Source organism: Heterocephalus glaber, unplaced genomic scaffold, assembly GCF_053883595.1.
Source record: "Heterocephalus glaber isolate CG9 unplaced genomic scaffold, H.glaber_assembly_v1.0 deba00001497, whole genome shotgun sequence".
NCBI lineage: Eukaryota > Metazoa > Chordata > Mammalia > Rodentia > Bathyergidae > Heterocephalus > Heterocephalus glaber.
This window is the reverse complement of record NW_028258320.1, coordinates 16,340,746-16,367,739: the sequence shown is the minus strand read 5'-3', so window position 1 is coordinate 16,367,739 and position 26,994 is coordinate 16,340,746. Positions and strand designations below refer to the sequence as shown.

General features: G+C 54.3%; 1 protein-coding gene across 8 annotated transcripts in view; it reads left to right on the top strand.

Moving 5' to 3' along the window:
- Window positions 1-26,994, top strand: part of Cdh23 (cadherin related 23) — a 369,425-nt gene that overhangs the window by 186,592 nt on the left and 155,839 nt on the right. For all 8 annotated transcript variants that reach the window (XR_015440528.1, XR_015440529.1, XM_087185444.1 and 5 more), the window contains exons 10-11: window positions 6,122-6,234; window positions 7,609-7,797. Coding sequence is in view for 6 of the 8 variants with exons in the window: in XM_087185444.1 (XP_087041570.1) it covers window positions 6,122-6,234; window positions 7,609-7,797 (302 nt within the window). In the remaining 2 variants the exon portion in view is untranslated. The remainder of the gene's footprint in view (window positions 1-6,121; window positions 6,235-7,608; window positions 7,798-26,994) is intronic.

The following is a 26,994-nucleotide window of genomic DNA, read 5'->3' as shown; positions in this document are numbered from 1 at the left end:
TGCCCAGACCCTCAACACGGGTCAAAATGCTGGAGGCGAGATAAGGAGGGGACAAGATGTGGGAGTGATGAGATCTGGCAGCGGGCAGGAGGAGGGGGTTGGAGGGGGACGGCCCACCTGAGCAGGGGGAGGGAGAGTGAGGCAGGCTTCCCCCACCCGGCACAGCCTCCGCCCCCAAGACTTGACTGTGCACCCTGGCAGCCCTCCCTCCTTCCTCGCACCACCTAGGAACCAGCAAGGCCCTGGTTGACTCTGCTGCGCCCTCTAGCTGCAGCTCTGCCTGGCATCTGATTTCTGTACCCCTCTGGGCAGCCTCACCTGCTCTGTCCCCGCCTCTGGGCCCCACCTCCCTCAGTACCTTACCCTCTGGCTCTGGGGACACCTAGAGATCCAATCAGCAGCCGTGGCTAGACCCTCCTCCTCCAAGCCTCTCTGGGCTCCCTCTGACACTTGGCACTAGGGTGGCTGTCCACACACCTCTGTGGCCATTGCCTCTGTCTCCTTGGCTGCCTTCTAAATACCTCTATACGTCCCCAGTGGCACCATAAGGCTGCCAGAGCCCAGCCACGCCTGGGCCTCATTTCCTCTGCACCTGGTGTGTGTGGCAGCCACCTCTCCAGGTCCCTGGGGGACACCATCAGGTGGGCATTCTCCTGCTATGTAGAGCTGTCGTGAGGAATTTGCCAGAACTTTCCAGAATGTACAATGCTTTTCATGCAGTATTCTCTTTTTCAAAGTTTGGTTTTATTTTTAATTGATGCATAATGGCCATACATATGGGTGAGGTTTGATGTAATATTTTGCACCATGCATGCCTTGTGTAATCATCAAATTAGGGTAATCAGCCTGTCCATTACTGCAAACATTTATCATTTCTTTATGGTAAGGACATCCAAAATCTTCTCTTCTAGCTGTTTGGAAATTGATGTTTTTGTTAATTATTGTCACCCTACTGCACAGTAGGACACCGTGACTTAGTCTTCTAACTCTAACTTTAGACTAGTAGACTGGCCTCTCCTGAGCGCCTCTCCCTGAAGCCCTCCCTCTTCTCTGGTAATCACTGTTCTACTCTCAGCTGTGAGCTCAGCCTTTATGGATTCAAAGTATGAGTGTGATTGTGCCGTAGGCGGCTCCCTGTGCCTGGCTTATTTCACTTCATATAATGTCCTCCAGGTTCATCCATCTGGTCACGTAGGACAGGACTGTATCCTTTCCATGGCTGAATAGTGTTCTGTTAAGAGTTTTATACCACACTTCCTTTATTCATTCACCCATTGATGGACACTTGGGCGGCTGCTTCCATTTCCGGACTGCTGTAAATAGTGCTGCAGTCTGCACAAGAGTGCAGGTGTCCTTGACTTAGTGACTGCCTTTCCTTTCCTTTAGATATGTCTGCAGCACTGGGATGGCTGGGTCAGCTGGTAGTTCTCGTTTTTGAGGAACCCTGATACTGTTAGCTGGAATTGCTGTACTAGTTTACGTTCCCACCGACATTGTCTGCATGTTCTCCCATGTCCACATCCTCGCCCGCACTTGGTATCCTCTGTCATTTTGGTAGCAGCCACTCTAACTGGAGTGAGGTGATGTCTCATTGTGGTTTTGATGTACGTTGCCCTGACAATTAGTCATGTCGAACATTTCTCATTTCCTGTTGGCCACTTGTATGTCTCCTCCTGAGAAATGTCCAGACAGGTCTTTTGCCTACAAGGATCCCTAAAGCAACTTGGTTGACAACACACTCTGTGAAGCTTGATGACCTCTCATTCGCCTCCCCGTTTCCTTGTCCCATGGCACAGGGCTGGTGCAAAGTAGGTACGAACATGTGCAGGGTGAATGCCTGTGGGGAGAGGAAGACAGGCACAAATATAAGTCCAGCCTGGCCACTCACAGATAATGAGACCTCGGGCAGGTTATTTAACACCTCTGGGCCTGCTTCCTCACGGAAAAACTACAATACAGGTGATTGTGAAGAGCAGGTAATAACTGCACACAGCTAAGCTCGGTGCCTGGTGCGTGGTGTTTGATGAGTAGCAGCCACTGGTTTTGTTTTAGTTTTTGGTACCGGGATCGAACCTGGGACCTTGCACAGGCAGTGGAACCACTGAGCTAAATCCCCGGCCCTTGCAGCCCCTGTTTTTAATAAATAGAGGAATGAAGCTGTGACTCCCCCCAACCTTGGTGCCCCTTCCTCCTTGTACACACATGAGTCCCATCCTCTACATGGCTGAGAACTCCTGGGGGAGGGGTAGCTGCCCCAGAACACAAAGCCAGTCACGATCTACTTTGCTCTTTTGTGACACTTTGAATCACCAGTTACCAGAATCCAGGGGCCCCTAAAGGTGCGACACACACTCCTCCTCTCCAGGAGCCCCCCCCCTGGCAGCACCCCCACTGTACACTCAGGACAGCAGCTGTCGGCCCAGGGGAGACAGCTGCCCATCTGCTCAGTGGCAGGGGCTGAACAGGTGAAGGGTGCTCCACTGAGCCTCCCCCACCTCCCCTGGGACTGGGACACAGAAAGTCTGCAGACCAGAGGGCTTGCATGGGGCTATCAGCTTCCAGGCTAGCAGAGAAGCTTGTGTGTGAATGCCAGGCCTGCAGCCCCCCAGGATGGGAGACTGGGAGTTGGGGGGTGATAAAGGGGCCAAGCAAGGCAGGGCTGAGTGATGGAGCCTGGGTCTGATGCCCTGTGGGCCTGAGGGCTTGTTCCTGCCTCCACCTCTGGGCAACTGCCTTGCAAACTTGAACCCAGAATGTGGAACTCTCTCGCCAACAGGGTGGGCACCATGTGGGCTGGGCTCAGGGTCCCTGCTGGGCAAACAGCTGAGGCACAGGCTCCATGGGGCTGAGGGGCACCACGGTGGCATCATCTTAGTACGGTACAGGCAGCAGCATCTGTTGAGAGCCCCCAGTGTGCCAGGCATTGTCTTTCCCATTTCATCGTTAAAGTAACACTCTGGGTGGGTACTAGTATCCCCCCCATTTTACAGACTACAAAACAGGCTTAGATCTGGGAAGTAACCTGGCCAAGGACACACAGCTAATACAGAGCTATGATCTAAACTCATGCTTTCTGCCTCCCAAGGACATAATCTTAAACCCCTTTCCTCCCTGTGGCTTTTCTCTTGGGGCTTTACCTGGCAAGTACTTCTATGCTCAATAGTGTGATGATGTGGTGGATATCGGTCTTTACTGTGACGTGCAAGGCACAATTCGGCCTGCTCTCCTCTGCTCCTCTCCAGCACCTTGCATATGGTGGGTGCTTGACATGAATTGAAAGAACGAGTGGGTGAACTCATCAAGGGATCCTGGAGTGACACATACCCTTGAGCTTCCCTTCGTAGGGCATAGGGCTCATCTCCTGCCCTGGCTGGAGCCAGAGCATCCCAGTGAGTGCTGATATTCCCATGGTGACAAAAGCGGCATCCCAGCCAGGGCCTCACTCTGGTGGTCTTGTCAGCTCCCGAATGTAGCCCCTTCTGGTTGTTGCTTCTGGGAGTTTGTCATTCGTGCTTGCCTGGAGGCTGGAAGGTGGCACAGGTGGAAGCGTGAGAACAAGTGTGTGTCACGTGTGCGTTGTTTGAATGCACCAGTTGGGGGCTCTCTGCCCACAGGCCTGTTGGAGAGGGTGCCCAGGTGGGGATGGGGGCTTTAAGTGCTAGAGACAGTTCTGGGCCGGGGTGGGCAGTGGGAGCATGAGCAGGGTTTAGGTGTTTAGCGGGGAGACATGACTGAGTGTGCCAGGGTTGGTAACCCAGCTTTCCCAACCAAAAACTAAAGCCCATCATTCAACAAGGGGCTTCTGGTTTGTGAATGATTTATAGGGGAAAATCTCATGAAGATAAAAATTGAATCACATTTAGTTAACCATTTCATAGGTTCCTTTATTGGAAAGAATACATTTATATGAAAATCTGGAAAGATGAGAAGCTGGATGTGGGGCCTGGGAAGGAGGGACAGCACTGTGTGCATCTATGGAGGCTTCGAGGCAGGAGGCTCAGCTCTCCCTGCACTGCCCTGGCTTCATCCCACCTCAGCAACTGCAGCCTGGTGAAGGCTGCTCCCCACCGGCACATGGCAGAAGCAATTGATTGAATGAGTGAATGAACAGATGAAAGCACACATCCCCTAATTTCCCCATAGCAAGATTCCTAAACAGACTCCCTCTCTTCACGCACCCTGCCCTGCCCATCACATAAACAGATGTGCTCAACCCAGCAGACGGTGACCTCAGGACCTTAGGTGGGGAAGGCAGGAGTGGTGTCCCCTCTGGGACCTGACCCCAGATCAGAGACCCCGAAAGCCAGCGTCTGAGTGATGTGAATCCCCAGTGGGCTCCTCTGTGACTCCTCCCTGTCCCCTGCCCCAGCTGTCCCCTGCAGTGGGCTGGAGGACTCAAGTGTCCCACCTGGGTGGAAGCCAGCTGCATGGCTAATGTGTGCACACTCCACCTCCTTTCATCCTCACAGGCCTGAGAGGTAGAGGCCATGTTATCCCTTGTTTTGCAGGCGTGGAAGCTTAACATTAGGAGCTCATCAATCAGCTGAGGCATTGGCGCTCCTCTTCCAGTAGCTTCCTTTCCATAGCCTTCCATCTGTGAATGGTGTCTCCCTGCTGGGACCTCAGAGACCTCGTCCTTCTGGGTGCCAGGCTCCTTCTTCGGCTGCAGGTGCCTCTGTGTCAGAGTTCCTGGCACATTGACACCTGCATCCACAATGCCGCATTGGGCCTGGCCACAGGGTGCCTTCCACAGGGTCTGCTGACTGAGTGGGAGGGAAAGAGAGTGTGAACGAGCCAGCAAACGAGTCTGTGTGGAGGAGACGAGAGTGACTCTGGGCTGCTCCCAAGTGAGCCCCGACCTGTGGGAGGAGAGTACCCAAGGGCAAGGGTAGGCCAGGCAGGGCTGGCCCAGGTGGCCAGGGGACAGCCTACCTTCAGCAACATGCGTGCCACCATGTGCTGGTGTCAGCCAGGTGCCTTGAGGAACAGGTGTGAAAAATCTCCATCATCAGGGGCTTTTAGGCCAAGCTGGAAGATGAGATTGATACACAGCAAGCAAGTGGGGCACAGTAGCTCCCAGGGCAGTAGCTGGTGCCTGTCAGAGAGTGGGGCAGTGAGGGAACCAGGACGGCCCTCATGGAGCAGGAGAAGAGGAGAATCGGGCACTGGCTAGGGCCAAAGGAGGTGAGGACAGAGGAGGAAGGTGACACAGGAAGAGCAGGAGTCAAGAATGCACATAGTGCTCTGGGGAGACAGGGAGCCAGTGAGAGGGCACCAAGTACTCATAGAGGGCAAGCAGAAAACAGTGGGCAGCGGACAGGGAGGAGTCCCAGACATGTTGTTTGTGTGCAGTTTTACCAGTACTTTAAATGTTTTTAAAATTTCAACAAGTATTTAGAATACTTGTTTTTAAAATGCAATTGTGTTTTTAACACATTCCATCGCTTTAAAACCATTATATTATTGCCATGAATAGGAAATTGCGATGAGATGGGATAGGTGGAATGAAATGAGATGGATTTGATGGAACAGATGGGATGGGTGAAATGAGATGGGATGGGATGGGTAGAATGGAATGGATGGGATGGGATGGCTGGGATTGGATGGGGTCGGATGACTGGGATGGGACGGGATGGGATGGGATGGGCTAGGATGAGATAGGATTGGATGGAATCAGATGGATGGAATGGATGCTTGGAATGGATGGGATGGGATAGGTGGGACAGGACCATTAAAATAAGCACAAGGGGAAAAAACAAGGTTACTGAGTTCTCGCTGGACACTGTTCACTCTGGGAGGCTCTGAGCCTGAAGCCTACCTTCTTTATTAAAAGGAAAATGAACCAGTTAGAGAGGCTTAAATACACACTAGCAACAAACTGATTCTTTCTTCATTAGCCAGAGGGACTGGAAGGAGACCAGGAAGGGCATGGTGTTCTCACTATAGTTCAGTGCCGTTGCTGCCTCTCAGTGGACCCTTGCATCCAGTGCTTCTTCCATTTCCCTTGGACCAGCATCCTTTGATGTACTGATTAGTTCTGACTGCCCAGACAGGAGCCCTGGCCCAGACCCGTACCCACCTGCTGTGGACCTTTGTGCCCAAACGCTTCTCTCTCTTGCAGGGAACACCAACAGCATCTTTGCCCTGGACTACATCAGCGGAGCGCTGACCTTGAATGGGCTGCTGGACCGAGAGAATCCCCTGTACAGCCACGGCTTCATCCTGACTGTGAAGGTAAGGCCGGCTGGAGCCACCTGCACCCAGGACGAGGGGCTGCCCAGGGGTTCCCTGCAGCCAGAGGCTCCACACTCCTGCCCTCTCCCTGCACTGATCTGGGGCTCATGCCCAGGCCACCAGGACAGGACCAGCAGTTATCAGGGCAGGGCGCCACACATCCCCTGCCAACACCTGCCCAGACTGGAACTCTTGTCCCCCACTTAGGGATGAGGTCCTCATGCTGTGACCCTAACCTTTGTCCCACAGTACCAAGTTCTCAAGTGTAGACACCATGAATTCTTGAGTTTGCCCATGACTAAGTCTCATGCGCCCCTCAATTATGAAACAGAAACACAACAGAGAGGGGGCAGAAGCTGCTGAAATCCTCGCCCTGGAAGGTATGGGGCCCCTAACCCCTGCAGCTGCCTGCCACTCACGGTGGGTTCTAATTAAAATCAATTTGATTTTAATTGATCTAATTGAGATTTAATTGACCTGGGAAGCTGGTCAGGGGCATGGATCCTGCCTGGGCAACAGGGAACTCACCAGCCTCAGCCAACCATTTGTAGGAGGGGGTGGCCAAGGGGTCTGGGAAGGAGCCCCTTCAATAAGCCCTGCCAGGCCCTTCACTGTTCTCCTTGACCACGAGAGGGGCTTGTGGCAGTGATACATGTGAGTGAGCCACAGAGGGTGCTCTAGCATGGCCTGTCCCCTGCCAGCTGGACATCCCCGGGACCCTCTTGGCCTCCCCTCCTGCCCTGGCACCTTTCCACCAAGGCCAAGGAGTCAGCTCCAAGGACACTGGAGCACTGCATCTGTTGGTGGCCGATCAAGACTTCACTGAGCATCTGCTGTGAGCTGAGCACTGCTGGGAACCATGAGGGTCCAGGCTGGACTCAGGAATAGAGGACCACAGGGTCCCAGCACTGCCACCAACTCCCTGTAGGACAAGTGCTCTATCTCTTCCTGAGCCCAGCCTGGACCCTCATGGTGTCCAGCAGTGCTCAGCCTACAGCAGTTGCTCCATGAAATCTTGATTGGCCACTCACTAGTCCAACAACTCCTAGCTCACTCAGTTTTATCAGCTGCCAAGTTAAATACCCTCCCTTTGCCCCTCAGTGAACCCCCAAATCTGTCTCATCCTCCCCACCCATCTCATGTCTTGTCAGTTCTAGAATCGGAGTTTGAAACCTCCTCAGTCTGTACATCCTTGTACAAGTTACTTAACCTCTCTGAGCCACAGCTTCCTTATTAGTAGTATGCGGGCGCTAAAGACAGAATCCTCCTCTCAGGGCTGTGATGAGGACTGCACGGGATAACTCGCATTAACCAGTGTCTAGCATTCAGATTGTGGCTGCCTCCATCCCTGAAGTGACTGTCCTCTGTCTGCAGGGCACAGAGCTGAACGATGACCGCACCCCGTCTGATGCCACTGTCACCACGACCTTCAATATCCTGGTCATTGACATCAATGACAATGCCCCGGAGTTCAACAGCTCTGAGTACAGCGTGGCCATCACTGAGCTGGCGCAGGTGGGCTTTGCCCTCCCCCTCTTTATCCAGGTGGTGGACAAGGACGAGGTGAGTCCGCAGAACACATGGGCCATCCAGATCCATTGCTCTGCCCTGAGCTGTGTAACCCTGGGAGGGATGAAGGTGCCTCTGGACTTCCGGTCCTCAGCTATAAAACAGAAGTAAACAGGGCTGCCTTCTTCCCCTGCTGTGTTCTGAGGATGAGCAAGGCGGAGAAATCGGCAATCTCTAAACCATTACAGGTGACATCGACACTCAGTAGGAATGTTTGAGTGCGTACTTCCGATCTCCACCTATGTATTTAGGATTTATATACATGGTCATTGTACTAACCTAATATGTATTATAAAGCATGTGTGAAAACAGCAATTTTATAAAGGACGTATGTATGTGCCCCAGTTTGGAGGGTCTTCTGTGAACCACAACTTTGGCAGAAAGTCTGATTCCTGCATTTGGTGTAATTATGGCTCCCCTTTCCCATGTGAAGAGCTTGTTCGGGGAAATAAGTGCTTTCAAGGATCCCAGGTCATAAGAAGGCCATGAAGGAGTCCAGGTTGCCTGTGTCATCTGCATGCTCTGTGGGGGCCCTGGGCTCCCCACCCTGGCTTCCAGGAGCCCACTTCCCTGTCCTTCCTCTGCTCCTTCCAACCTCTTACCTCTTTTCCTGGGACCCCCTTCTTAGGACTCAGCCTCACAGGCAAGGCCGCCCCAGTGTGTGTGTGTGTGTGTGTGTGTGTGTGTGTGTGTGTGTGTGTGTGTGTGTGTGTGTGTGTGTGTGTGTGTGTGCATGCGTGCATTCGCCTCCATTTCCTGCTAAGTTGCCCCTGTCTGTCTGAGATAGCTAAAGTATGTATTGAGCACCTGCTGTCCACCAGGAGCTAGGTTTGGTTCCTTGGGTCAAGTATAACCATAGTCCCTGTCCCAAGGAGCCAACAGTCTGTTTATACAAAGACAGTGTATATATTTCAACACACACAAACATATAGAACTTTTAAAAGGTAGAGATGAACAGTATAAAAACAAGTTCTGATATTTTCTCACGCCCCAGTGGGGTATATTGTACCTCCTGGAGAGCAGATACCTCCCCTTTTGGAGATTACTCTAAGAATGAGAACCCCAGAAGAAAGTCCTGGATTTCAGGGGAATAGTAATGCCCAAGAGAAGAGAAACAGGGATCCCAGGGTGGGGTCCAAGGTCCGGGAAAGGGGAAGGGAGGGGTATGGGGCTGGGAGGCTCTTGATAGGCTGTATGGTAAGGGGGGTCTAGGCCTGAGCCTTGGGGTGTGCAGGGAGGCTGGGTGACCAGGCAGGGGCGCCATAGAGAACCGGAAGCAGAAGCCTGTAAGTGAGTGGCATAATAGGCGGTAACCCACGTGAACAGTGAGGGGTTTGTGTCGTGGTGAGGTGGGCAGCCAGTCTGGGACCCAGGCCGGAGAACTTCCACTCAAGTGTGGAAGCCCTCACATGGGTCAGAGGGAGACCCACCCCGAGCAGTCACTCACATGCGCCATCTGCAGTCCCATCGGTTGCTGTGGTGGAGGAGGAGACAGCCAGCGGCCTGAGGGCTGCTTTTCTGTGCTTCATCCCAGAAGTGGCCCCGGGATGTCTATCCCATGACCCGCTGGCCAGAACTGGCGATGTATCCCCACCTCACTGCCAGAAGATGAGAGTGTGGGGAAGCGACTGGATCTGTGTCTCTGCCCCAGAGGAGGAGGGGGTGGATGCAGGGCTTGGCACAGTGCCTGGCACACAGAAGCGCTAACTATCATGACAGCTGTGCAGCCCCAGCTGGATCCCCTGAGTGTTGCCCACAGTGCAGCCAAACGCCCTGACCCCCTGGGTTTTCCTCCAGTCCCTTCGCTGGCAGCTTGCTTGAAGTATCAGCAGGAATGCTGGGTCCCTGAGCCCAGCCTGGCTCTAGTGGCTGCTGCCCAGCCATTGGCACACCCTGTGCTTGGGACCCAGTCCCCGGGCCCCATCACTGCTGTCCCCAGGGAGGTGGTCGTGATCTGATTGTGGAGGACTGATCTCCTCTCTACCAGGTCCCGTTTCTCCAGAGTCACATGCAGAGGTCTCACGAGGTGGACAGGCCACCCAGAGGCCCAGACTGGTAGCCCTAAGGCCCTCTGTGCCATCCTCCAGTCTCCAAGTAGGGCTGCACCCAGCTGCCCTCAGCCCCAGCTCCCTCTTCAGTAAAGGGAGGGGAGTACAGCTTCCCTACTCCAGCTGCACCCTCTTCTGCCTCCCCACTCTTCTATGATCCCCAGAGGTATTCAGAACTGGCCAGGAACAGCCCCTAAGGCCAGCTCCCAGATGTGGGGGAGGCACCTCCGTGACTGAGGGCCAGCTGGAGGCTCAGTCACATTGCCTACAAGACAGAAGGCACAGGTCGCTGGCACTTGGGCACTGCCTAGCGTCTGGGAGAAGCAGGGAATGAGGCAGCTTTAGGAGAGGAGACCTTTAAGAAGTTGTCTTCTCTGTCCCTTTCTGAGGGGAGAATATGTCCATTGGGATTTATGTCTGGGTTGAAAGTGACTCTGGATTTACTCAGTGTGGCAGAAAAACATGGTCACTGAGCAAATGTAGATGGAAGAGAGCATGCAAAAGTCACATCCCTTTGTCACAGGCTCTGTGGAAGCATGGGGTCAACTTTGACCCCAGAAATGAGTACAGTTGGTGATTGTGCTGTTAAATAACAAGCACAATGGTTTGTGAAAAAAGGATGACCTCCAAAGTCCACTGTGGGGCAGTAGCAGGTGCACATGGAGAACAAAGGGAAGGAGGAAGAAGTTTAACGTCTCAGTCTACTTTGTGGCAGTCCCGCCTAATTAGGATGCTAATCTAACTCACATAAATGAGGTGACGCCTGCAGTCCCTGGCCAGGGTCACCATTCTTCATGGTCTCTTCCTGAATCTCAGGCTCTACCAGGCCATGCCTGACAACAAACTTGCTTGCAAGAGGCCCTTTCTCTCTCCCAAGGACTGTGTCTCATTGTCAAGTCCTGCTGAGTCATTTCTTCTCCTTTGTGTGTGTTCTAGAAAACTTTCAGAAGCCAGGGAAGAAAGGGATGGGGTAGGCTGAACCCAAATGCAGCCCATTTGTACCCTGTGACAGTTGAGATGCAAATGCATGGTTGTGGTGCAGATGAGGAAGGGGTGAATCTTGAAGGCAACCAGCGTTGGTGCCCCTGAGTTTCAAATTAAAGCTTCTGCACCCTTATTCCCACCCCTGTGGATTCCTGGCTCCCTCCGTAAATCAGCAGCACCCCACCCACTGAGGTTCCTGCCCTGCCTGTATGGCACCTCGTCCTCAGACCATTTCAGCAGCTTCTCCAGTGGTCAGCTTGTCCCCTCTGGCTTTGCCAACACCTGCCCACCGGTCTAAGCCCTCCTGGGAGGGTTCTTTGAAATGGTTGGAAGTTTCTGCTTACTAGTCCTAAAACCACTCTTCCACTTAGATGCAGGGGCTTTTCTGTGTTTTGCACTCCTGCTGAAAGGGTCAAACAGCTGAGGGGTGCAGGAAGGGAGGCAGGGTACAGGAGACCATCCATGTCGCTGACGGTCCCAGGTGACCCAGAGCCTGCAAACTGACAGCCCTACCTCCGCCCAGCACCCATAGGCATGTGGTGCCATAGCACCTTCGTCTCAGGGGCTGGGGGAGAGTTATCCACTCATTTTCTGCCTCGCTGTGACCATAGTTTCTCAGGACACAGCTGCTGCTGTCCTGGAGGGCAGAGGAGCTTTCTCCAGAGTAGGAGCAGGGGTGGGGAGTGGCAGACCAGAGTCACCCCTTGAGAGGCTTCTACCGCCCAGTGCTAGCTGCTCCTAGGACTCATTTCAGAAAGGCCATCAAACCGTTAGTAATGCGTGGCCCACTGCCCTTCCCGAGGGGCCAGGTTGATATTTAGGTGGTGGCGGTGGGGTTTTAGATTCATTCACTCAACAAACATCATGCACTTACTATGTACCACAAACAGTATTGTGTCCCTACCATGTGCCTGCCACTGCGCCAGGTCTCAGGGGATGGCGCTGAGGATGTGGCCCTGCTCTCAAAGGCTTTGTCTCATTGTGGCCAGAAAGGCAGAGGAACAAGAACCTGCCCATTACAAGGAAGCGTTCAGAACTCCGGGGAGGGGGAGTGCAGCAGAGGATGGGCTGAGCTGAGGGGACACACTGTGCTGCCCTGGAAGGACCTTCCAGTGGCAGGGTGCGCCCCTGCAAGGCAGAGGTCCCCACGAAAGGATGGCTGGGCATTATTCAGAAGCCTGAAAGAGGCTCGGGTGGCTGGCTAGGGCTTGAGAGAGGGGCAGGAGAGGCTGCTGCAGTGTAGGAGCCCACGACCACCCGGCCCAGTGTAGGGGCTGACCACAGCCCTCCTGTACTGCAGTCTTTTCCTTCTCCATGAAGCTGTCAAAGTGCAGTTGAAAGCACCCCTCAGAGCGCTCTCTGAGTTGGCCCCTCCAGCCTCTGCAACAGAGGCTCTCCTCTGTGAAGTCGGAAAAGGGTTTTGAACTCAGCTGACCTCAGCATGCTGCTACCAGACCTACGCTACTGCCCAAGGAGGCCCATAAAGAGCACTCTGTACACATTAACTCTTATTAGTGCCATCCCCAGCCCTGAAATACAGGTGTATGTTTTTGTCCTTTTCAGAGAGGAAGAAAGCTCAGAGAGGTTAAGGGGCTTTCTCAAGATCACAGACCAAGTAGGTCACAGAGCGGGGCCTTGAACTCTGAATCTTGTGCTTCTTGAATGTGCAGACCTAGCTCTCTGTTCTCTCCCATCTCGGTTTTCCAAACCCTGCTGATTTTCATTTCCCCATCACTGCTGAGGAGTGGAGCAATAACATAAACAGTAAGTGGGTGCATCTATCTGGGGCCGCTAAGAAGAGGAAACAGTGTCTCTGCTGGGGGCTCCCTGAAAAGGCTTGAGCACCCTGGTCCATGTGTGTGAAAGTCTGCCCCCTCTAGCATGAGGAAGGCTGCCTCTGGGGTCCCCTGGGCACCACGGCTGTTGGGAAGGTGGCGGGGGAGGTGAGGGGGACCCGCATCACAGAGGTGAGTGGGACACAGCTGGCCAGGGTTCATTCCTGTTTCAGGAAGATGACACAATTAATTTGCATGAGGGGCATAGAAAAAAAAGAAAGCAGAATTACCCACCTCCCCAAGGAGAAGACAGGGAGAGAAATAAATGAAAGAAAGCAAGTGACAGGGAGAGAAAGCTGGGGTTTAGAATGCTTTCCAGTTTTTCTTGGCGGGGGGGGGGGGTGCAGGCAGAGATCACAGAGTTGGGGGGGGGCTTGTTCTTGTTCTCCTGCTAATCTCAGTCTATTTTTATCCATCACCCTCATTATCCATTCCACCTGCATTCCAGGCCTGTTAGGGAGCCACAACCCACAAACTTGTATTTATTTAAGTTTATTTTTGCATTTGTTCCCGTGAGTTGGTTTGTCCAGGCCACAGTTTCTCCACCCTAACCAACCCCCAGCCCACGCCTCTACAAAGGCTGTGTTCCTGCTGCCTGCTGCCCCTTGGGCCTCTCCCAGGCTTCTTTTCAGTCTTTGGCTTCTTAACTCTGTCGGGGGCAGGGGGCCCACTGACCTCCCCACAGGTCACCTGTGACCCTGGATGGAGAAAAATCTGCCTCTGTGTTCTAGCTAAGGTCTAACTGCACTCTAGCCTTCCTTTCGTTATGGGTCTGGAAGCAAACTGTGGGTGTATTATATGGCAATGTCCAAGAGAAATCGCAGATATTTTCCTATCACTTTACAGGTGTCCCAGGAAACCAAAAATGCCATTAACTTTCATCTCTATTTGAAATTACACCAACTATTAGACCTACTGCTAAATCTCATTATTCAGTGCATTCCAAAGCACATGTACACTATGACATCCTTTTAAAAGACTTTTATATTTCAAAATAGTTCACTTTGTGGTCCCCTGTATTGTTTTATTTTATGCAATTAAAAACATTCTGAGAAGGGGTCCATGGCTTGCGCAGACTGGAGAGGGTCTGTGATACAAAGGATGAAGAGCCCCTCCTGAGTCACTGTCCTCACCAGCTACCACCTTCCCCCAGCTTTGGCTCCAGGCTGGCATCTGCTGCTTCTTGGAGTTGGCATCCTTAGCTGCACACCCAGGTGGGGTGGGTGAGAGTAGGAAGAGACAAGACCATTGCTCAGTGTCACGTGTTGAGCTGAGGTCCAGCTTTGGACCTCCCAAGCTGCTATGCAGCCGAGCCCTATACAGCGTCTGTTTGGGTACAGATAGTAGATGTGATTGCAGGTGCCCTAAATTCTGCTGCTGATGTGACTCAGGCACGAATCTCCTTGCCCTGATTGTCCCAAGCAATTTGATCGGAAACCAAACTTAAGAAGCTGTGATAGAGGTGAAGGGTGGGTGGTGCTCGCTGCCAGCAACCCATGGGGGCAGGCGTAGGATTCTGTACTCCGTGGCTGGACCATCACCCTCATCGTCCAGACCCCTCTTTCCCTTCTGCTAGGCAGATAACTGGCTGGAAATCTCCCACTACCCACTGAACCCCCTAAAGGAAGTGGCTGCCTCCAACATTCTGTACTTCTCACCCAGTGTGGGACTTCATCAGTGAAGTCAAGTGGAGAGGAAGAAGGGAAGTGAGAGTCTTGTCCAGGGAGCAACCAAGTCCAGGAATGCAGGAAAGTGGAGATCAGCATCCCTTTGATCCCACCTCCTCTTATTTCTAGATTTCCCTGGGGATTCTGACCCATGGCAGGGGTTATGTGTCCAGCCAAGGCTGTGTCTGCCCCAGTGGTACCCAGACTTCCTGGGTGAACCTCACTCCAGTGGGCAGGGATCCATGTGCAAGGCCCCTGTGGTCTCACAGCTTCTGCTCACATGACTGGGGCCCCTCCCCCAAGATTTAGGCTCTCTAGGAAAACATCTATTGGCTTTAGAGCCAGTCCATTCTGGAAGGAGAGCCGGAGGAGCAGGACAGCCCCGTCTGTGCATTTTCCCATTAATTTCTCCCTGGTTGCCTTCACTGAGGCCCTTATTATGATGATGATGATTATTGGGAATTTTCTGTCTGAGGCTGCATCCCATGGTGCGACTGTTCCAGCATGCCAAGCTCCAGCCTCCCTGAGGACCGGAGGGTGTCCTCAGCGTGATTCAGACACCTCCTAGTTTAGTCTCATCTATAAACGGAACTAGCACACTATTTACACAGTCCCCAGCCCTGGCAGGGGTGTGAAACAGCCCCATGTGGCAGCTGAAGTCCCAGCTCGTCCCTCACCCCCTCCCCACCCTAGTTCCTGTGGCTCCAAGCCCCAAATGCCCTCCCGTGGCTGGGTTTCGTTTTCAAGTTGGATTTAGGGAGTTGCCCCCTCCCCCTGCCCACCCACCCCCAGGACCCTGAGAAGGCCTGGCATGGTGGGAGGTTGTGCGAATCATTTTATCTTTGGTTCACATCCCTGAAAGCAGTAGCTGTCCTTCCTTCCTCCCCTGGATCAGAAGCAGAACGGGTAAACCTTGCCTCCCAGCCTCTTCCTCTCTCCATCACCTCTTGGCTGGTTCATGCCCACCGTGGTGCCCCTTCTCTGTGGGAACCAATGACCTAAACTTCACCCTAGAATGGGATATTTTCCTCTTACGTTCCCCCTGCTTGCCCCACACCCACCCTGCCATGCCCCTGGCAGTGTTTGATGGTTTTCCTGTCTTGAACGTAAGTGACTCAGCTCAGCTGGACATCGTCATGCCTTGTGGCTTACTCCATCCCCAGAATCTTGGGCTGTGAGATAGCCTAACCTACAGGTCACAGGAACTGAGATTCCTGCTGGGCAGCTGTGGCCAGGGTGGGCTACCAATCTGATCCCGCAGCCCATGCCTGGCTCCACTTTCCTGGGCTCCTGCTAACTGTCCCATGAAAGGGGATAAAGGGGCAGGGTGGGGGCAGTGGGCAAGACATGCACAGCAAGGCAAAGGTCAAGCTGTGTGATTCGTCCACAGAGACGTGGGGCGGAACTTCCTTCCTCCCTCCAGGTCTCAGTTTCTCCATCTGTTAGAAAGGAATTTATTAAAAGGGAATTGAGCATGAGAAGACATAACGTCAAGGTTGTCATATGCCTGCATCCCTGGTGAGAAGGTGCCAAGCACAGTTCCCCAGCTTGGTCCTGACCAGGCCTCCTCTGACGCCTCTGGCCTTTACACATGAACAAAACTAGGCTCGGAGAGTAGCCTTCTATGAAAGGTCACAGAGCACGGCAAAACAGACTGGGGGGCTTGCCAAGCACCCAGGACAGTGGGCACCCACAGGCCTGAGAAATGCCCTCACCAGATCTTCTACTGGATGTGGGGAAGTGCCTCATTCTCTCACTCAGCAGATGTTTGTTCTGCACCCAGTAGCTGCCTGGTGCTGTTCTGGGTACCGTCCGTCCATCAGTGAGCACAATGGCCCTGCCCTGGACAGCGTCCACCCCAGGGTGCCAGGCTAAAGAAGCAGGCCTGTATGGTGGCAGGTGGTGCTGATAGCCATGGAGATGAGGGTTTAAGGGAGAGCTGGGGAGGGGTGAGGACAGGCGGGGCAGCAGGTAGCATGGGAGGAGAGACCTCAGGAAGTGAGGGCAGCCGTGGGTCTTGGTGGAAGTGTACTCCAGGCAGAGAGAGCCCGTCCGGAGCCTCTGGAGCTGGAGGTGCTGGGCTCAGAGGAGCAGCTGGAAGCCAGAGGTGTCAAGGAGGTCAGAGAAACAGAGCCACAGTCAGGGCTTTATCCTCAGGAGTGAGACTGGAAGCTGCCTGCATGTGGCGATCAAGGAGGAACTTCGTGTGTCTGAAGCTTCAAAAGAGCACTTTGTGGAAACCTCCAGATGTTCAGCGGCCAGAGTTTCGCTTAGATTGTCAAGGGTGATGGAAGGCATAGGTTTGAGTTCTCTGTTAACGTTTGACATGCTTGTTAGGCTTCCCGTGGCAATGCCAGAGGGCAGATGGGGTGCACTGGAGATGTCCAGCACACAGCTATGAGGCGGGAACCCTGACTTGTAGCATCTGGTGATCTCGGGCTCCATGGCCAGTGTCAAGATGTGGAAGACTGGACCTCTCGTGGCTGTCCTGGACCCTAGAGTCTGGCAGTCGGCTCTGTGTGGGTGTGGGTCCCAGCTGGAGGAGGAAGGGAAGCCCCGCTGTCTGCAGCGTATTAAGGGTCTGGCAGGGCTACCGGGAAAGGGTGTGGACAGAGCAGAGAGGAAGGTGGGCCAGCAGCCCTGGGGCACCCGATCCTTCACCTTAGGGAAGATAAGCCTGAGCCAGCAGGCGACTGACAGGAGCTGGAACAGGAGTAGGACCCCAAAGATGGAGGAAGCAGCCACCTGGCCTCTGTCCATAGTCACAAATCAGCACATGTGTCTCTGTTTACTTCCTATTCTTGGCATAATGTTCTCATTTCATCTGCCTTAATTAGGGGTGTCCAAACCCACCAATTTGCCCTGATCCTTTACCAGGCTTTAAAAAAGGAGTCCCCCTGGCTGTCTTCTCTGACGCCTCCACAGCCTTCACTGGGCCAGCCAGGGACGGCACTGTGGTTAGAGATGCAGGCCACTAGTGAGGGGAGAATGGAGCATCACTGGAAAGAAGCCAGTCTCAAATGCCTTTTCCACGACATCTTCAAAAAGCTCAGAGCCTCTAGAGAACAGATGAGTGGTTTCCAGGGGTTCAGGGCGAGAGAGGACTGACTGTTAAGTCACTTTAGGATAAGGCACTTTAGGGATAAGGCATGGAGTGGGAGAGCTGCTCTGTATCCTGGTTGGAAGGGGATAGCAAGAATCTCCATATGTGTTAAAATTCATAAAACTGTATACCAAAGATGTCAGTTTTCCTGCATGTAAATTTTAAAAGTAAATTATGAAGTACTGAAGATCTCGTGCCCCTCAAAAAAGATGAAGTGAGTGGTAACAGCTTCTAGACTAACAGCTTCTCGCCTCTTCCCCACTGTAGTAAATCAGTCAGCTCAGAACACACTCCTTTCTCTGCAGCCAGGAAGACAGGCTGGGTGGTCTTGAATGTCACTAGGCTAGGACTCTGAACCTCATTCAGCCGGCATTCGGGAGCCATTGATGGTTCTTGAGTGTGAGTGATAGCCTCCAAGCTGTACATTAGATTGATTAATCTGGACACATGGAGATTGGAGATAGTGGCTGAGAGCAATGGTAGAGAGCACAGAGGTTAGGGGCTGGGCCTGAGATCTATAGAGCTGCTTGGGGGTGGGGTCTGTGGGAAAGGCAGGGTTAGGATGAGCCTGGGGTTTGCAGCCTGGGCAGTGGGAGTGACAAAAGCTCGAAAGGGCAGGCTGGGGAAGGGATAGATGGGAGTGCCACCAGCCTAATGGGCAGTGCCAGGCTTCCCGGTTCCACCCTAGATCCACATGTGAGTCCCTCCACCCTCCCTGGCCATCTCTGTTTGTCTTTGAGTCGGATCCTCCGTCCCTCCCTCCTTCTCTGTGTCTCCTCCTCACCCCTGAGCATTTTCACGGTGCACAGGTCCCATTCATCTGTTTACCCGTGTCCATGCGCCGCCCACCGGTAGTCACTGTATGGAAGGTGCTAAGTAGGCGGGTCCTGTGCAGACTGAGTGACAGTAGGGCTGAAACCAAGCATGACCACCCCTCCACCTGGAGCCCTGTGCCCTGCCCAGCCTTAAAACATCTGTGGTGTCTCTGTTCATGGGGCAGGGACCCCCCAGCTGGGCAGCCCTGCCTGGCAGAAGATGCAGTCACCACCTGCTCTTGGCCATCGGGATGCCAGCCTCATGGCCTCCTCTGGCAGCGGAGTCTTGGCTTTGAACAGCAGGAAGAGAGGGCAGTTTGCTGAGGTCACAGAGCTGGTCCAATCCAGGGCTCTGCACCCCTCAAACAACTCCTTGCCACCCAAAGGGGCAGGAAGATGGACTCATTATTAGAGGGGAGACAAGGGAATGCAGAGCCTATGATCAGCAGCTGGCGGTGTCCTGCTCCTGATCTCCGTAAGGCATTGAAATGTCTTCGTTTGCCACACACTTCCCTCTCCATGGGAACAGGGAAATGGTTTGGTGTGGTAGGCAGTCAGAGCCAGCCAGCTGCTGAGGCTGTGGAGAGCCAGCCCCAGCCCCACCCTCCCCTGCCCATTCTGTCCAAGGCTAACCATCCTCTGCCTGCCCTCCTGCCCTGTGGGGGTGCAGTTCTGGGCTTGGAGCAGCCCGGGATGATGCCCTTCCCTCTGCATTTTGGAGTGTGTCTCTCTGAGCACACTTACACCCCACTTCAGCCCCTCTCCCCAGCTCCAGCCAGAACTTGGGTGCAGAATTTCCCAGTGGAATGAGGGAAGGGGTTGACAGGTATAGGAGGAGGTTCCGATTGGCAGATCCAGATCAGAATGGCAGAGCTTCAAGTTAAGATCACAGCCACCAGTGCTGGGAAGTGAGGCCCCCTTGCAAGGCAGAGCCTTCCAAATAGGGTCCCATGCTGGAGGGAGAGACAGAGGAACAGGACATGGCCTGGCTTTTCTGGGATCATGGGGATCATAGCCCTGGGTTCTGGAATTAAAATCAGGGACCACATATGTCCTATAAAAAGCCTTTGTCCTTTGTACAAGGTACCAGCACTCTTGGGGCTAGAAAGGTCCCTGCAGCCTTGGGTCTTCCACACCAAGCCTGTCCTTTGGCTGTGTCCACAGCCACTATGAAGGGAGCCTTACCTTCCTGGCCGGCCTCCCTCAGGCCAGTCCACTTCAGTAAGAACCCACTGGGCCCATTGCTCTGGTCCCTAAAGGTCCAGGCAGCCTGAAGATTGGACTCTCCACAGAAATGGCTGTTTGCTTGGAGCATAGAAATGAGGTCAGAGTGGGCAGTCGACTCTGGGGGTGGGTGGAACAAGCATTTCCATATCCTGCAGACCCAGGTGACACCTGGGACCTCCAGACAGGACCCACCCAGAGCAGGACAAGGCAGAAGCACTTGCAGCCCTGTGCCCATCCTCACTGGCAGAGGACCAGCGCCTTTGTGTGTGAACCGTGTAGGGGGTGAGCCTGAGTTCTGAGCAGCCTTGGCAAGCACCCATGGGAAGTGGATCCGAGCCCCTGCACATGGAGCACATGGCCAAGTCACTGCCTGGACAGTGGTGCCACTTGCCCCCGCCAGCCTCCCACGGACAGGCCTTGTACAACTGGGGACCTGCTGTCCCCATTTGCCTGCCATCTCCCAGGTTTTAGCACTCAAGTTCCGTATCTTGGGACCCCCCTCAGCCCCAGGCAAACCAGGACAGCTGGTCACCTAGGGGCTGTCCCCCATCCTCTTTGATTCAGGCCTGCTAGGTGACCCACTGCCAGGGTGGGGAAACTGAGGTTCTGAGCCAGACAAAAGTGGAACTAAAGAAGAGCAAGAGACAGCAGGCTGAACAGCTACCCATTTGACATGAGCTTGCTGAGACCCAGAGTTGGGACTCTCTGCCCAGGAATGAGGGGACAAAATAGGGTGTGAGGAGACAGATGGCCAGGTGTAGCTGGGCTCTGGAAGTGAGAGTCCCACAGTGCACTGTGGTGATGGGCTTCAAATTAGGAAACCAAGTTCAGAACCACCTGTACCTCATTTGCCTTAGTGCAGGTACCCATGCACATGGTAACTCGTTTTCCAGAAGAGCCAGGGCCGGCTTCAGGGCCACCGTGGTCCCTCTGAAGCGGGGAGGGAGGCGTGCGTGGGAAGATGAGGAGCACCTGCCCGGCCTTTCGCCCTCTTTACGTGTGGATAATACACACATCAGTGGGGAAAGTGACGGCTCTCTAGTATTCTTCCCCCAAAGTGCCAGCTGCCAATCGGATTGAATTAGATTTCACAGCAGTTTTTGCAATACATGGAATTCGCCAGCAAACTACTCTTAAAGAGGGAAAATCAATCATTTGGAGCAGAGATAAGCTGAAGGCAAGGCAGCCTCGGATTGATCCCGTCTGTGCAGGCGTGTGTGGAATTCAGCAGATAACCTGGGGGTGGGGAGGGAAGCAGGGCAGGGGACAGAAGGCAGTGGTGGAAGGGAAGAAGGGAAAAGAGGTGTGCTGGTCTGTTCAGGGTGCTGTAACAAACCACCACAGACTGAGGGGCGTATCAACCACAGCACAGATTTCCTCCTTCCGGAGGCTGGAAAGTCGTAGGCCTTTTGTGTGGTCGGAGCCAGCTTTCTGTTCTGTGGATGGCCATCTTCTCACTGTGTCCCCTTAACTCTGGGTCCCTTTTATATGGGCTCTAATCTCATTCATGAGAACCCTGCCCTTGTGGCACAATCCCTCCCGAGCGAGGTTCTGCCTCCTTGAGGATTAGGGTTTCAGCAGATGGATGTGGGGAACACACTAACAGCCTACAGCAAGGGAGATGAGATGAAGAGAAGATAAGAGAGAAGAGAGGAAGACACAAAGGGATAGCAGTGAGCAAGGAGGGAGAAGGCGGAGATGGGGAGGAACACGAGGGAACACTTGGCTGGAGTAGAAAGCAGTCCGGAAGATGAAGCAAGTGTCAAAGGGCTCTGAGAGAATGGCCCAGCTTCCTGTTATGCAGATCAGGCAACTGAGGCAGAGAGAGAAAAGAGCCTTCCCTAGTCATCCAGCAATGAGTGGCAGCTGCAGAGAGAACCCAGAGCCAGGCTGGCCTGAGCCACGGCACTGGGGCCTCTGAGCCCGTGGTGGCCAGGCCAGCTTGGAACCCAGAAGAGAAAGACAGCGGGGCTGGGCCACCGCATACCAGCTGTGTGATGTGGGCTTCACAGTGTCCCCTGGGTAGAGCTAGGAGAATGGGGACAGTCAGCCCCACAAGGCTCTTTCTAATGCTCTCTTGGCTGTGAGGTGAGACAGGAAGCCTAGGGAGGCCTCAGGGACAGAGAAACCCTTGGCCCCCTTGGGTGCTGGGGCAGGAGGGATGATCAAGGGCAAGGAGATGCCCGCCTCCATCCAAGGTCCACTTGGCCATGTCTGCTTGGGTTAACTGAGCGAAAGGATGGACAAAGGAGTAATAAAGAATACAGCTTTATGGGCTTTGATTTTCTGCCAGTCAATAGCATGGATTAGACCCACAGGAAGGACAGCAGGGGGAGAGAGAGACCCACGGCCCCTGTGTCCCTACACCCCTTCACCACTGCACACATCTGAGCCTCTCGTCCTCTGCCCGCCCCTCCCCTTCCTGGTCTATGTAGAAATCAGCCTCTCCCAGCCCTCGATCTGGCTCAGGGCTTCACACCCTGGAGTCTTGGTCCCAAGGGCTCTGATGTTGCAGGGCTGGGTTCTGGACAGTGTTTACTCTGGGGGCCCTTCCTGCACCTCAGGTCCCAGCCCTGTTCCCAGCAGGGCCTGAAGGGCTCCCAAAACCCCTAGAGCCCTCTGGATGCCCTCCAAGGGCCCAGCCATTCTCTTTCTTATGCACAGCATTCCCAGCCCTTGAATGCTTGAGTCCTTGCTGTCCTTCCTGAGCCACCTGCATCTACATTGCCCTGATCTCTTCTCTTCCGTGGAGGGCAACTGAGGTCCCCTCCGGGAAGGACATTGTAATTCCGAGGGTGAGAGGAAGGTCCCCTGGCATTTGAGGTGCAAAGGAGAGAACACACAAGTCCCTGCCTCTGGGAATCTCCTGTCTGAGGCATGAAAACCTAATGCCCGTGTTGACAGAATGTGCTGGGACAGAGACGGTCCTGCTCTATTTCATCCTGTGTGATGCTTTTCTCTCCCACCTCACAGATGGGGAAACTGAGGCTCTGGGACTAGAAGTGAGTTGCCCAAGATCACACATCTGGGAAGGGACTCAGCTTGTGCCCCAGCTTTGAATCCTGCTCCCTGCCCTGCATCACACACTGGATCCCTGACCCAGTCACCACCCTGAGTGCCAGGAGAGGGAGCAGGGCTAGCCGAGCCTCAGAGTCAGGGCAGCCGGAGGGATGGAGGAGGCCTTGCACCCAGTGAGGGACCCCAAGTGCTGTGGGTCAGGCCTCCTCCCTCTGGGGCTCCAGGACATCACAGGGGCCCAGAGCCCAGCGCCGCCCAACCACAGCAGGGCCCAGGCCTGATCCACTCCCAGAACCATGAAAGGTGCTGGTGCTGTGTTTAGGTGGGGTCATCGGCCTTCCTCTGAGGTCTATAGAATCCCCCCTCCCAGCATGATAAACTCCATCCAGAGCTGAAATCCCAACCCTGAGCCAGGGGACCAACAGGGAAGGCAGGGAGGGTCCCTTCTGGGCAGGGTGGCCCCTCTTGGACCGCCCTCCACCTTCACCTCCAGGAGCGGGAGCAGCAGGCAGGTTAGGGGAGCCAGGAAGCAGCCTCTTCTGGCAGCCAGCTGATAAGGCGCTGCCCTCCATGGGGGGCTGGAAGGCTGCAGTCACCAGGGGCAATTGGGATGGGACTGCGAGGAGCCAGGAGTGGTTTCCCACATGCGCCCTCCTCCCTGTAAATAAATAGATCCAAGTGCAGTCGCCAGGCCTCCCTGCAGGCAGCCAGCGGCTCCCAGCCCACTGCAGCTCGGGCGCCAATCAGTCTCTCATCGCCTCTCCCAGCTGGAGCAGAATTTAATCCACCAGGCCTCTCTCCACACTCACTGGGGCTCCTTTTGATGTCCTCTTTATCTCCCTTTCCAACAAAATCGCCCCTCCACAACTCCAAGTGCATCTTCGGCCTCCTTCTCCACACCTCCCGCTCTACGGAGGCAGCCCCCAGTTGGACAATGGCATGGAGGAGGCCTGGTGGGCCCCAGCCGGGCCTTCACTCCCTGACCTTGGCCTGGCAGGGGACAGTAGGCCGCTCCTCTGCCAGCTCAGAGCAGAGTTGTGTGGTTAGAGCTAGGACTCCCCCGGAGGCAGGATGTACCCCAGTTCGAATGCTTTCTCTGCAGCTGTATGGCATGAACAGTTAGTTACCCTCTCCAGCCTCGGTTTCCTTCCCTGCAAAAGGAGTGGACAGATGCTGATGCCACTGGACCCTGGAGAAGACTGGTAGAGGTTCTGGCACACGGCTGGGCGTTGGCAAGCAGAAGCTGTGTTGTAAAAGGCTCCCATCTCTGGCTGCAGTCATGGGGGTTTGCATGTCTCCCTCATACATGCTCCCATCCCCAGGGCTGACAGTCACAACCAGGTCTAGGCAGAAACAGCCCCCTGGGTACATTCTGGGCAGGACAGGCTGAGCACTGGTGACCCTGGGGACTCTCAGGACTGCAGCACACATGGTCCTGACAACTAGTGTCATGCCTAGGCACACTTCCAGTTCACTGAGACCCACAGAGCTGTCCTGCAGGGGCCAGGAGCTCACCCACAGGCTTGTCCCCTCTGGGTGCCCTGTCCAGCCAGGTCCCTTACTCTGCAGCCGCACTGAGCTCACACCATCTTCCCAGGTGTCACTTGCCCCTCCCCAACATGTTTCTGTGCCGCTCTCTGTTCAGCCACAGGGAGGAGGTCAAAGCCCTTCAGTCTCAAACTTGTCTCTTTCCTGGCATTGCCCTGTCCCAGTGGCTCTCTCACCCTAGCAGGCACCGGAATCCCTAGAGTGCTGGGCCCGCCCCAAGCTTCCAATGCATGGCCCCAGAACAGGAGTCTCTAACCAGTTCCTGGGTGCGGGTTCCAGGGGCCCACTTAGACAATGACTGCGTGGCCCTGTGGCTCTCACCCTCCCATGGGCTTTGGAATGAACCCCCTGGACAGTGAGGCAGAATCTCAGGCCCTGGTTCCAGCCCCCTGCAGTCTGGTTTCCTGGGTCTAGTGTTGCAGGGTATTTTAGAACTCCCCTGATCACTCTGCACATCTCCCCTTCTGGCCTCTCCTGGACCGCTGTGGTTGCCTCAGTGCTCCCTGGCCCCACTGATGTCCTCCCTGGCTCTGCAATGTAGCTCCCCGGGGAGCCTGGGGAAAATGCAGCTGTCTGGGTCCTGTGCCCAACAGACTCTGAGTCCATGGCCCGGGGCCTCTGTGTCACACTGGCAATTCTACCGCCTCCAGGCTGCCAGGGGCACGTTCATGTGGTCCCCAGTATGCCCCTACTCTAGCACTTAGAGGGGTCCCCACTGCTCATGGAAACTGACCAAGTCCTCGGGGTGTTGCCTGCCTGGGTCTCTCCCTGCAGTTTTTCAAGCTTCCTTCCCTTGCAAGCAGTAATAAATTACTATTCATTCCCCACCCTGTGCCTTTGCTTGGGCCAGTGGCTCTCAAAGGCTGGCCTCTGCTGCCAACAGCACCACCCAAAACTTGGGTCAGAAATGCACATTCTCAGGCCCCAGCCCAGACCTGTGTAGTCAACTGCTGCAGAGCAGGGCAGAGCTGAGGGAGGGCAGCAGTCTGCAGGTTAACAAGCCATCCAGGGACTCTGAGAACTGGGCACTTAGTGCCACCTCCTCCACCAGGAAGCCTTTCTCTGCTGATCCAAAACCCAGCATCTAGCCGGGGTTGTGGTGCAAGTGGTGTATGCTTGTGATTCCAGCACTTGGAAGTTGAAGCAGGAGGATCAACCCAATGTTCGAGGCCAGCCTGGGCTACATAGCAAGACCCTGTCTCAAAAAACACAACAGGGCCGGGGATTTAGCTCAGTAGTTCCTCTGCCTGCCTCACAAGTGCAAGGTCCTGAGTTCGATCCCTGGTACCGAAAGAAAAAAAAAACAAACAAAAACCTGCACCTTCTCATGTTCCTAACACTGCCCTTCTCCCCGCTGCCTCTCATGAGACTCGGCCCTGGAGTCCCCAGTGTTACCATCTCTGTTCCCTGGTGACTGAAATCACCCACCAGCACACTTTTCCCTGGAGAGGGGACACTCACCCCAGTCCCGAGCTCTGCTTCCTCTGGCCTGGGAGGCAGCGTGCGCAGCCCTCGTGCTGGACCTGCGCCCCTCTCCCCTATCCTGCTGCCAGCTCCCTGTTCCTCCTTGGGAGACTCACTCAACCTCTCTGAGCTGAATGTCCATCCCCTATGACACTTGAGAAGAAGGTCACACAAGGTGACACATGAAGAAGAGCTGCTAGAGCCTCAGCACCTACTCTATGCCAGGCTCTGAGGTGGATTTTCACTCCATGAGGCACAATCTGTGGCCTCAAAGACTCGAAATATTTCAGAATGACCACAGAGGGGACTGAAGGTGTAATGGAGGCGCTCTGCAGCCATTGAGAGACACGAGGCAAATCCTTTTTCCCAGCACCAGGTACTGTGCCTGGCAGTAGGTGCTCAATAAATGTGTACTGTATTGCTGATGTCCTTGTCAGCAGCAGCTTCTATATGGATAGTTAGAGAGCAAAACATAGTTTTAATTTTGTTTTGTTTTGTGATATTGGGGATTAAACCCAGGGCCTTTGTATCCCAAACCCTTTTTTTTTGGTACTGGGGATCAAACTCGGGACCTTGAGCTTGCGAGGCAGGTGGCAGAATCACTAAGTTACATCCCTGGCCCACCAACCCTTTTTTTTTCAGTACTGGGGATTGAACTCGGGACCTTGTGCTTTCGAGGCAGGCAGTGGAACTGCTGAGCTAAATCCCTGGCAACCAACCCTTTTTTTAATAGCCAGAATCTTACTAAACCACTGAGTTTCACAGGCTGGACTCAAATTTGCAATCCTCCTGCCTCAGCCTCCCAGAGTGCTGGGATTACAGGTGTGTACTACTGTGGCCACCTTTGAAGCTTAGTTTTAAGTGAACATATCCGTCCCAAAGCAATGTGTATAGGGTGCCACTGCGCCTGTCAAAGAGAAGAGGTATCTGTATCTCTGTGTATAGATAGGTAGACATCACATAGAACAGCTTCCCCCAAAGGAGGCTGAGCACGGGGTGTGGTGGCCCCCTGAGGGGAGGCTTTTGAGTCTGGGAGACGGGTATGTGCCCTTTACGCCTTTGAGCTATTGGAAGATTTCCCACATCTCTGCTATCACTTATGGAATCTCAGAATCTCAGACGTTTCCTATGATAGGAAAATAAAGTTGTAATACCCTTGGTGCTGCTTGCGGCAGGGGTTCCCCAGGCTTCTGGGGGCAGGATACAGGGATGTGGTCTGTCACCACCCAGCCCATGCTTGTGGCTGCCCAGGTGGGGAGAAAACTCCTCCCCACCCCGTCCCCGCCCCCTCCCTGGGTCCTTCCTGTCGCTCCTGTCCTCCGCAGCCCAGCTCACCCCTCCTTAGGTCCCCAAAGCAGTGGCCCTGGAAGCAGACGGGGCTGCTTCCCTGGGACAGGGCGATGTCCTGACCCTGCACCCAGACTCACTGTCTTCTCTGGTTCCTTCCTCTCCTACCTCTTGGCTCCTCCTCTCCGGCTCCTC